This window comes from Mustela putorius, unplaced genomic scaffold, assembly GCF_011764305.1.
Source record: "Mustela putorius furo isolate JIRA1106 unplaced genomic scaffold, ASM1176430v1.1 tig00000430_pilon_pilon_pilon, whole genome shotgun sequence".
Taxonomy (NCBI): domain Eukaryota; kingdom Metazoa; phylum Chordata; class Mammalia; order Carnivora; family Mustelidae; genus Mustela; species Mustela putorius.
The window spans coordinates 4,140,406-4,152,729 of NW_025421377.1; the positions used below are offsets into that span (position 1 = coordinate 4,140,406).

At 33.7% G+C, this 12,324-nt stretch overlaps 1 protein-coding gene across 3 annotated transcripts in view; it reads left to right on the plus strand.

The window, feature by feature from the left end:
- Window positions 1–12,324, plus strand: part of SLAIN2 (SLAIN motif family member 2) — a 93,036-nt gene that overhangs the window by 53,487 nt on the left and 27,225 nt on the right. For all 3 annotated transcript variants that reach the window (XM_045079721.1, XM_045079720.1, XM_004764931.3), the window contains exons 5-6: window positions 2,745–3,104; window positions 3,538–3,675. In XM_045079721.1, the coding sequence (XP_044935656.1) occupies window positions 2,745–3,104; window positions 3,538–3,675 (498 nt within the window). The remainder of the gene's footprint in view (window positions 1–2,744; window positions 3,105–3,537; window positions 3,676–12,324) is intronic.

Genomic DNA, 12,324 nt, shown 5'->3' on the forward strand with positions numbered 1-12,324 from the left:
TCAGTACACAAAACCTGAGTAAATAAAGAAGAGGAATGAAAAGAGTAAGTGAAAATAATGAGACTAAGAAAATCACAGTGTCATTCTCAGGAGATCATAAAAGGATTCTCAACCTGAAGAAACAGGAAAACTTGAACATGTGAAATATCCTCACCTAATTGTACTGATAATGGTACACATTTTTAAAAGGCTTTTAGGGAGGATGGGATAGTTTTATGTTTTTAGTAAAGTATTATGGTTTGACTATACATTTTATAATGAAATACCACAGGCTTAACTCTAAAGCAAGCAGTCTCTCTCAAGTGACCCCTTTCCTCTTTACAATGAAAAGATTCTTGAAGTACACATTTCAGAGTCTTGACAGCTGACTAAGGGTAATATGGAGCATTGCTATAATTTAATGAAATGCTTTCTACATTAGGCCCCTTTATATAAATAGGTAGTTTTATTAAACTATAACATTTATTAAGAAGCTGCAGAATGTTATCCTACTGATTCATTTCCCATTTTTACGCTACTTCTCAGAAAACCAGAAAGATTTGGTGCTTGCTTTATTTATCTTAAGCTCTAGAAACTAATAATATGGTACTCTTTTTTCTTCTGTAATTATATATAACTCCTCACTGAGACTGGTATTGTCAGCTAGTGAGAGGCTAGTTTTTGTCAGGGATGTGAAAGAATAAAGAATGCTTCCTCACTATAACTTAGAGTTAATTGTCTCATTTCCTCTCTGAACTCTGACTTTTTAGACCCTAGGATTTTGTTAGCTACTCAACCAGCTATTTGCTGTCACTTTCTTACTGTGTTTTGGTAACAAGTAAAAGAAATTTTAGCCTTACTTTAATCATTCTTTGTAAGGCATCCCCATGCACAAATATTTCTTTTTCTGGTGAATAAAAAAAAAGATGCTAAAAATGTGCCCTATACTGCCTTCAAATGCCTGTTTTGTTTTGTTTTGTTTTTTAAGCAAATGATTTTTTTTTTTAAGCAAATGTTTTAAAGTATCATTTCTTCAGGGTTTTTTTGTTTTGTTTTGGGGTGTGTGTGTGTGTGTGTGCGTGCGCGCGCGCGTGAGGTGTGTGTGGGTTTTTGGTTTTTTTTTTTAAGATTTTATTTATTTGAGAGAGAGAAGGAGAGAGCATGAGAGGGGAGAAGGTCAGAGAGAAAAGCAGACTTCCCAGGGAGTTGGGAGCCTGATGCAGGACTCAATCCCAGGACTCTGGGAAAATGACCCAAACCGAAGGCAGTGGCTTAACCAAACTGAGCCACCCAGGCGCCCTGTTTTTTTGTGTGTGTTTTGTGTGTGACCCTTTCACTTCAGGGTCATCCCACAGATCTGCAGACAAGCAGTGTTAAAAATGAAGGTAATTAGAATGTTTCTGGAGAAACAATTTTCCTTCATATTTCAGTATGTAACAGATTTTTACCAGGGTTTTGTATTTCAGACAAGTAGATCAAAAGTTCAGTCAGTTTACTGTTTTATTACTAGTGAATCGGTACACAAATAAAGAAGAAAGTGAATTTTACTTGATTATGTTAATATTGCTTTGTCCTACTCATGAAGTGGTATGAACAGAAATGTAGAATTACAGATTTTGGCTGTTGGCTGATTAAACCTCCTTATTTTTAATATGAGAAAAACACAATCCCATAGAGATTGTTGCTTCCTTAGGATCCCCTAGTACTGGAGGGCCTGCTTTGGGATCTGTGTTTTTCTTTGTAAAACAGTGTTCTTCGCTGGTCTGCTGTCTTTTGTTAGGTGTCTTTAATGCTGTGTTTGCTGTTATGAGACACTGAGTAACTTGTTGGTTACTAGTGAAACTTGTGGCTTGACTGAAGGACCAGATAGGCCCCAGGAATTTGTAGTTTTACAGATACCCTGGTGTGATTCTCACCCACTTCTTTGGGTACCATATCGATAGAACTATCTGTGTATGAGTACCCATCTTAAAAGTTTGAATACTTCTGTATAATAGTAGAGATTGTTAAATTAGGTTGTCCATGGTTATAGCAGGACTTGCTCAAAATATTAGCTAAATTCTGTACTTTCTTGAATAGTAATTTTTTTCTTCATTGAATATATATCAACATTTGTTTTTGTTCCAGAAGTTTTTATACTATTTGAAGGGCCTAATGTTCCTTGGGTGTTTCTGGAGATGTCAGGATACATAGGGGAGCCCTTTGAAAATTTGTACTTGATGGCTTAGGATTTAAGCTTGTTTTACTGAAGTCTTGGGTTGTGAAGCAATTGAAATTCATTTATGCCCAAATATTGAATTCCTGAGGGTGGGATAGAAGTTTGCTTCATCAATAACATCAATTCAAAGAATTTAGTATCCAGGGAGTTTATTTATCCACTGGTGTATTCTTTTCATTGGTGGCACAGTAATTATTTTCCCTTAATATTTCTTAAATGTTGATCTCAAATTTCGATTATTGTCTTTAGGAGTAGGAATATTTTCAAGTTTATCATTCTGTCTCTACTATAGATTTCAGATTTAAGAAGAAAATTTTGGATTGGGCAAAAGTTTATAGAATTCCATTCAATTTAAAAATAATCTTTTTGAATGTTTTAGGCATATGGGAGAATGTGTAAGATGATTCAAGTGGAAAGGGAGTTTTTCTTTACACTTTATAGCCTGTTTGAATTTCTCAATGGTATTCTTTTGTTTTTAAACTTCAAATATATTTAAATGTTTAAAAATATACCTAAAGAAATGAAATAACACATTCATTATTGTCAGGTCTCCGTCAAGAGTATGCAGCCACCACATCTCGGCGCAGTTCTGGTTCATCTTGCAATTCTACAAGGCGGGGTACTTTTAGTGATCAGGAACTTGATGCGCAAAGTTTAGATGATGAAGATGACAATATGCATCATGCAGTATACCCTGCTGTTAACAGGTTTTCACCATCACCACGCAATTCACCTCGACCATCACCTAAGCAGTCACCCAGAAATTCACCTCGTTCACGATCTCCTGCTCGGGGAATAGAATATAGTAGAGTGTCCCCACAGCCTATGATTAGCCGCTTACAGCAACCTCGCCTTTCACTTCAGGGTCATCCCACAGATCTGCAGACAAGCAGTGTTAAAAATGAAGGTAATTAGAATGTTTCTGGAGAAACAATTTTCCTTCATATTTCGGTATGTAACAGATTTTTACCAGGGTTTTGTATTTCAGACAAGTAGATCAAAAGTTCATTCAGTTTACTGTTTTATCACTAGTGAATCACAAATAAAGAAGAAAGTGAATTTTACTTGATTATGTTAGTATTGCTTTGTCCTACTCATGAAGTGGTCTGTATGTAGATTTTTATTTAATTGATTTCTGGCTCTTTTTAAAGGTTTTGTTCTACCAATTTATAGAACCTGGGTTGAGTTGTTATAAGACATGTACTTCCTATTAACTCTTCTAAAATATGCTGAATGCTTAAATAAAGAATTCAGTTTTTGATTGCCAATTAATATTTTAACTCTTTCTTCATCTTAAAGAATGGTTTGATTTTTTTTTTCATTAAATTCTCTTGTTACAGAAAAACTAAGACGCAGTCTTCCAAACCTGTCCCGACCATCTAGTACACAAGTTGACTCAGTGAAAAGCAGCAGAAGTGACTCAAATTTTCAAGTGCCAAATGGAGGAATACCTCGCATGCAACCTCAGGCTTCAGCCAGTAAGTACCTTTATTGTACCAGTTATTTAAAGGAAAGTGAAAATAATAGGTAGTAATTTTGTACTGAATAGCTGTATTAAACCATATCTGCAGTAAAGTACAGTACCCACTTGTATCAGTACTTGTATCTGAATGAAACTTTGGTCTTTCCAGAATTTTAAAATAAGCGTATGTGTGTGTGTGTGTATTTCTTAGAAACCTACACATTAGAAAATGACAAGTTTTTGTGGGAAATAGTCCTGGAACAGACAACTTAAAACCCAAGCAGCTTTCTTACTAGAACATTAATAAAAAGCAGTAATCCTGCAAAAAATACTAGCATAATCAGAAGCATGTTAAATTTTCAGTGACTAAAATAAATACTCCAGCAAATATAAAACTTCATAAAAACAAAAAATTGAAGGTAACTTGATGAAAAGGAAGAGCTGAGAGCGTTGAATGAAGAAGACATACGCAACATAAACTAAGATCAGAAAGAATCATGCAGAAAGAACTCCTAAGACAAAGGAGCCAGACTGAGCCAAGAAGTGATAAGGGAATAGATGGATAGATGGATACTGTGTACTTTGGTGTACAAGGTGATGAAAAATGAATTGAACACTTTCCAAAGAGTGTTACTTGTTAACTACAATAGATAATCCAATCAGGTTTAAACAAACTATCACAGTTCTATAATTTTAGAAATGCTCAATGTGCACCCTCTGTATCCCACAGCTCACATCAGTCTTGTAGTCTGATAGACCCCGTTCCTTTGTGGCACATTATGTCACCGGTTGAAGTGGTAGCTGTGATGTGCTCCTTCATTTCGTCAGAGCTGTGAAGAAGTAGCACAAACATGAGGTTATTGATTGTTCATTTATGTAAATTGTTTATTGAATAATACTACTTTGAAAGCATTTGATTATTTTTTTAATTCCTTTACACTCTTTCTTGGCTCTGTTGTGTTTAGCTGACTTTGTATATTTTGTGTTAAGCTGCTGTTACTTGGTGACTCAAAAAAAAAACAAGCCAGGAAAAAATACATTTATGTTTTAAAATACATAAATAATAATGACAATAAATTAATAAATACATTAAAATAATAAAATACATTTATGTATTTTTATCACAAATGATTTATGTGATAACATCGATACATTTTCCTTATTTTCTAGTTGTATATATTACTTACATTACAGAAACTCATGTTGTGCTGTACCATATGTATATATTCCTGTTTAATCCTCACAACAATTCTGTGAAGTAGGTACAGTTATTAACATTTTGCAGATTAGGAAATAGGACCTTTGAATGGTTGAATAACTTATCTTTGATCATATGGCTTATAGGCGGCATGTTAGGATTTGCACCCACGTGCTCAAGAATCCAAGTCCACCTAGCGAGATTTGTCACATTTATGGTTTACAACTAAGATTTAAAAATAGTCCAGAATTATTGTCTGTTTTTTTGTAAGATGAGCCCTAAAATTTAAGGCACTGTAGAAAATTATTACACAGAGATTTATATACTTCATTTACTCAGCTGGATGTGTGCAACATGTTTTTGAACCAAGTTGAAATTTAAACTTAGTATTCCAAGTCTTACAGACTATGCAAGAGTGCCATTATGATACTCAAATGGTATACTCATAATTAGTATGAAAAATGGGGAATCACAAAACATTAAAAATAAAAATAAAGTAGCAATTCAAACTCTAAATTCTATCAAAATGGTGAATGATAACTTTTGTGCCTTTAAGTCTACAAATTAAGTCAGTTTGACCCTTGAGGACATTGTGTGTCTGGTTATTTCCTCCTTGGTATATTTGCCTGAAACAAAAAACAGTGCACAATGTTAATACAACAGGAAAGAAAATTTTGTATCATTAAGATTAAGCAATAAAAATCATGCATATTACAAGCTGCACTTCTATAGCCTATGCACAGATAATCCAAAACATTATTTATATTTGTCCTTTTGTGCTTACTTTGAATGTTAAGTTCTCAATTTCTCAAAACTTTATATCTCCAGAGACAGCTTCATGGCTCTTTGTTAAAACTAGCTATATCTATATTCTCTTTACTATATTCAGTAAATTCTCAGTACCAGTTCTTTACTCAGGGTTGTTCTCTCATGCCCTCATGTATGTTCTTTATTTGAACTACTCTAGCCCCTCAAAGCTGTATGGAAATAAAAATCCTCGCAGAAATAGAAGAAAATATAAAAAGTTGAGAACCTAGGATAAAAATGTTAATAGAAAAAATATATTGACCATATCTTAAACTTTGTGATAATTACTTGCCTTCTTTACCTACTGATTTCCTAGAATTTTTTTCTATAGGTGAATTATTTTTTCTTTTTCCCCAGAAATTGATAATTAAAGAAAATATGTAGGGAAAAAATAATGAGATTCTAATCACCAGTTTACTTTTAAGTAAAAAATATGTATGCAGTTTCATAGTGGTGTATTTCAACATTTGAACAGTATATAAGCAAAAGAGAAAACAAGGTACCATCCTTTTTTTTTTGTCAATTTCATATGCTTGTTTATTTTTATATTTGAAACTGTAATGAAGCTTATTTACAATTAAAATGCCACAAATACTTATTTTAATGTAAAATCACAGTCCAAAAATATTTTTGGAAAAAGGTAAATCCAGAATTTTACCAAGTTTAAAACTTGTTTATTTTATAAAAATATTGTAAAGCCTTTTGTTTAAAATTAATGTTATATTTTGTAATGTACTTATTTTTCTTAAAATTTTACATATATCTTTGATAGAAATGTATGTATGTGTTCTTTTAATTAGTGTGTGTGTATACTGCTTTCATAATAGCCTTTTTATTTTGATATAGAATTATTTATAAATGTAATAGCAAGTCTTATAGGTTTTATACATGAATTAGTATTTTTTATTTTTTGTGTCAGTTGGTTAGTATAATAGATGTTGCATTTTCTTTTCCTTTAAGTCTTTATTTTTCCAGCCTTTAAGTGGTAAAGCTTTGGTTCTTACTTGCTGGTCTGCATGAACCTAACTTTGCGAGGTTGCTGTTATTTCCACTTATGGGACCACTTCTTTTGCCTTGTACTATGCCGATCACTGTTTTATATGCTTATTTGCTATGGCTGCATTATTGTGGATGCTGGCATTCAAATACGAATATTATGAGAGTTCTAATATATTTTCATTTTTATAGCTATTACCAATTTCCAGCTTCTGTATTTGAAATGTGAGTAACTTAAAAAGTTAAAGAAAACCAGAGCATTGCAGAGGTCATGGATATATGTCATTTTCTCAGTTTCTCCAGTTAAAGGAAGGAATGTTTGTCAGGAACAGAGTTTTTTCAAAAGACTATTGCCTTGCTAAGACTACTAGAGTAGAGGTTCAGTAGGAAATTTAGTTTTCAGAAAGATACAGGAATTATCAGTTCAGAAATAAGAAAAGGGAGAAAAACCCTAGAAGATCTGCTGGTTTAAAAAAATTTAATACTTAAAACTCTGGTTAGTAGTTTTAAATATTTATTTTCACATGAATTATCTCATTTGAATCTCACAACCACCTGTTTCTTTTCATAGAGAGAAAGCAGATGTCCATACGTATTACACATGCAGTAGCATATAACTAGAAAAGTGCAAAACCAAACCAAATTACTCCCTCCTCCCAACCACTCTTTGAGTCCCCTGATATCCTCCCAATAATTTTTTGATTACATCATGCTGACGTAACTGCAAATGAGTAGGCATCTTGGAAAATATTCCTGAGTGACTATTGGAGCATTATTGAACTATACTTTGTGGATATATGTCATTTTCTCAGTGAATTACCACAGCTGAGTAAAATAATCCAGTGTAATATTTATCCACTTACTTACATTTAATCAAATGGAAGAATATTTTTGCATAAGATACAGAGTGTTACCCCAGCGAAAAGTTACATGGTCAGTATTCTACTCCAGACTTCTCACTGAAGAGGGAGTGTCCAAGACAGTGGTCAGCTTACATGTAACCAGACTGCCCTGAGGCCCATGGGGAAGGAATTTTCATCCAGATTTCGCTTGGAACCAAACCTTAAAAGATTACACTTGAATTTTACATAATTGTGAATTATAAAATCAAATAAGTTATGATAAATCTGTGTAATGGGCTGATGTAAGAATGAATGGGATACTTCTAGAATTTCTTTTTAAGAGTAAGCAGCACAATGATGGTCAATTATCTAATTACAAAAAGATTTTATAAATGTTTTTCTGACACTCCTATATATTTTGATTGAATACATCTGGGATGGTAACCCAACATGTATATTTTTAAGTGTCTCACTGATCCTGCAGTATATTCAGGTTTGAGAACCACTTGAATAGATCTCTGCTACAGAGGATCTTGAATGCTTAGTTCAGATCTCTGTTCAGATTTTATCTAGTGATCAATCACTCATGTGTCCTTAATTATTCAACAGATATTGGGTATATGTTATGTTATAGGCAGTGGGATTATAGATATAAATGAGAGCATGTGCCCTTCAGTAGCACGGAGTGATTAGCAGGAACTTCTGTGGGAACAGAAGAAAGGCATTAAACTCTTTTGTGTGTGAAGAGGCTTTCAGGAATGTTATTGAAGTTATCTTTCTGCTAACTCAGGAGGAGCTCATGAGACCACATGAAGAAAGGAAAGACAGATTTACCTAATAGTGTGATTGGTATTGAAGTCTTTAAAGTAGCACCCTGTTTATAGTGGTTTTGTATGACTAGAGTGTAGGGTGCAGCAGGATGGTTAGTGCTTCCATTGATGAAGGCTGAGAGAAATATGTAAGGCACAGACTGGGAGTTTTTTTAATATATTAAGGAATTTGGATTTCATCCTGTAAGTGTGGAAAGCCATGGTAGACTTTTTTTTTTTTTTTTTTTTTTTTTGACAGAGATCACAGGTAAGGAGAGAGGCAGGCAGAGAGAGAGGAAGAGCCATGGTAGACTTTTGATCAATGTTGCTTCTTAGAAAATCCATTCTAGTAATAATAGGAAGAATGGATTAAAGTTGAGAGACTAGAAACCATTTGGAAGGCTATTGTACAATCATGGCAAGAAATGAATATCTGAACAAAGGCATTGGTACGGGAGGTGATGAGATCTGGATGAATTTTTAAAAATGAAAGCGGATATGTGACTTGGTAACACTGAGAAGATGGGAGGTGGAGAGGGAGAGAGGATTGAAAGGTGACTCTGAATGAGAATTTATAAGCAATGAAAGTTTCAAAACAAAATGTCATTGCCGAGTTAGGGGGAACACTGAACATTTTACCTGGCAGTGATTAACATTCTTTTGTAGTGGCTTATGCTTACTTAGTATTTGGGACCTGGAATTATTTTTAACATCTCTCCATATGACAAAATTATGTTCAATAATAATGAAATAGAATGGGTTATAATAATAATGGCTGGAGAAAATGCAGACAATGAGAAATACTTTTTTATTGAGTGTTATTTTATAACTATCAGTAAAAAAATTATATCAACATTACAAAAAATGTATTTTTAAATCATTTTTTATAAAAAAGGAAAATGTTTTTACATATTGGTCTGTCACAGTAGTGAATACTATAGTTTAAGTTTCTGGAAATTTGCCAATAACTTCTTCAGAATTGATCTTTGTATACTGAAGCTCAAGATACAGTATAGCCAGATTTATCAGTTTCTCTTCAGTCATACTGACTGAAGAATAGTCTTCAGTTTTTAAATCTGAAAAGTTTTTCTTCTTCCCCACAATGCACCTGTTGCACAAGTAAGGAAATAGTCAACATAATGATAAGTTTGACAGAAATTCATAAATTTCCATTTTACAATACATTTCAGAAATTGCCATCTTGTCCATATCTTAGTTCCTTTGGGGATCAAATCTAAAGATTTTTTTTTAAAGATTTTTATTTATTTATTTGACAGAGAGAGAGATCAGAAGCAGGCAGAGAGGCAGGCAGAAAGGTGGGGGGTGGGAAGCAGGCTCCCTGCTGAGCAGAAAGCCCAATGCGGGGCTCAATCTCAAGACCCTGAAATCACAACCTGAGCCGAAGGCCGAGGCTCAATCCACTGAGCCACCCAGGTGCCCCCCAATCTAATGATTTTTTAAGTGTCTTCACAGCTGAAAAAATTCAAGTAATACTCAGTCACATATAATTACAATTGAAGTAACTCAAATTCTGTTTCATTGACTTAATTATCACTGTACCACCATGGCTTATTTCTAAGCCGTGTAAATGTAGGAAAAACAATATTGTTTGAAAGGGGTTAGAAGCACATAGTAGTGTGCTAACTGAGCTTGATTTCACATCTCTGTGACCTTAACTCTGGAAAGAAACGTGTAGTTGAATCTACCTATGATAGGGGAGACCATATAACTGGGAGTTCTGGTTATTTTTCATGTGAAATGCAATGTACATTAAAAGATAAGTATGTTCATTTAAATCTTTAATATTTGCTGTTAAAAGGTAATGGTACCTGCAGCAATTATTTCTAACTTAGGCTGACAAATTGTTTTCTTTAGGGAGGAGCATTTTATCACCAACATTGATTATTAATCCAGGACATGATGATGATTTAAAAAAAAAAAAAAAAGACCAAGCTGGTTTTATTTTTGCTCTGAATTCCTTATAGATCATTCACTCACTGCCCACACTGCACTGGAGTGTGTGTGGCGGCGGGGGGGGGGGGGCTGGTTCAGCAGTTCCACTACTGCTGCCTTGATGCACATGAATAAAGTGGAAGGATTGGATGTAGGGAAACCAAAAAAAGATACTGTCCTAATCCAAATATAGGATGATGAAGGTCTGAGTTAGGTATTTAGGAGACAATAGGGGGATGTAAACAGAACTATAGGGATGACTAAATGGAATTAAAGAAAACTTTGAGCTAGAATGACTTGGAAAATGGTGGTGTATGTTTAACAAAAATACAGAGACTTTCGGAATTGGTATGTGGAGGAAGACATTAACCTAACTAACGTTGAATGAGAGAATAATATTTTTATTGTATCATTCTTTGCTTTCCATGGTGGGTCTTGCTAATTTGGAATTAAATAAATATTAAGAGAGAAACCAGGGAAACAAGTATTTTTAAACAGCTAACATGCTGAATTCTGTTATTATGGAAAGATTTGGAGACTTTCTGTTTACTATACTTTATCATTTAAAAAATGATTTTGTCTTTAGAAGGCTGATCAAATTAAGAGTGATAATTCAAATAATAACTTAGTGTTCTTATTTGAGTAATACACCACTATGCAGTATCTTATGAAAATCACTCATTTCTTTGTCAGATTTATTAGATTTGTTGTATTAGACAAGTTTAGAGTATACTGCTTGATTCTGTTTGCAGTCTGATTCTTCAGGTAACCATTGCATCGTTTTTACTTGTTTTGGATGCTGTTGTTACCCATGAAACTTGAGAGATAAAGTCCATTGGAGTTATCATAGCTATTAATTTCAGTAGGACTTTTCCAAAACAGATTACAGATGATATTTGATATTAAGCCCTCACTAAAAAAATTTTTAATGGTAATAGGTATTGTGGTTTGCCAGTATACATACCAGTAGTTACCTTTTGCCCTCATTTTCTCTATTCCAGTGATAGCGGCGCACTTCCCGTCCTTCAGATCCACTGGGCACACACTTACCTCAGGTCCTCTACCATTGCTTTCCATCTGCCTACAGTGTTCTTCGCAGATAGCTGTATGGCCTACTTCCTCTCTTCCTTCAGATCTTTGCACAAATGTCATCTCAGGGAAATCTTTCTTGATCACCCCATTTATAATTGCAATTTAAATCTCCCATTTCATGTCTCCCTTCCCTACTTGGTTTTCTCCTTAGCAGCTCTCACTGTCTGACTCTTTTCTTTCCCCTTTCTTTTCAGAATGTTAGTTCCATGAAAGTAAGAATTTTATCTATCTAGTTGGCTGTTGAAGAAATCCAGTGTACCTAAAACAGTACCTGAAATAAAGTAGATAATTAACTATTTGAAAGAATGAAAAAAAGCAGCAGCAGCAGTGAATGAGTAAATGAATGATACTATGAATGGTTGGAAGTATGAATAATTATGCAAGTGGAGAATATTCAATGATGATAGAATCCTGTATTTCTGTGGGATAGATATGAGGTAATTTTAAAATTGATTTTTTTTTAAGGTTTGAAGTTTTTAGTAGTCTTCCTGGCAATATTTAGGCTGAATTGGTATATTATTTAGCTAAGTAATATGTGGAATACTGTAAAATTTGAAATCAAATATGTTTATTAAAAATATTTACTATTAGTGACAAACAAATTTGATATTTTGATTGGTTTACATATTGTAGATTTTCTCATCCATAAGAAACTATTTCTTTAAGTTTGCACTTTGCACTAAGATTTCCCTCCCTTTTCCTTTCCGACTTAATGCACTAAGCATTTAAAGTTTTTTAAAAGCATTAATAGAGTCCAGCAATAGAGCAAAAGAGAAATTCTCCTTAATTCTCTTTGAGGATATTATCAAGTATTCCTTTGCCAACCTGATGATTGTTTAAGTGCTGGCCAGATTTATGGTTGTGGGATCTCTTTCTCCCTGCATATAAATCCTAAAAGTCCAACTTAAAAATCAGTAGAGTAACATTTTAGAACCACTTAAATAGGTAACTGTAGTGGTAGATGTGGG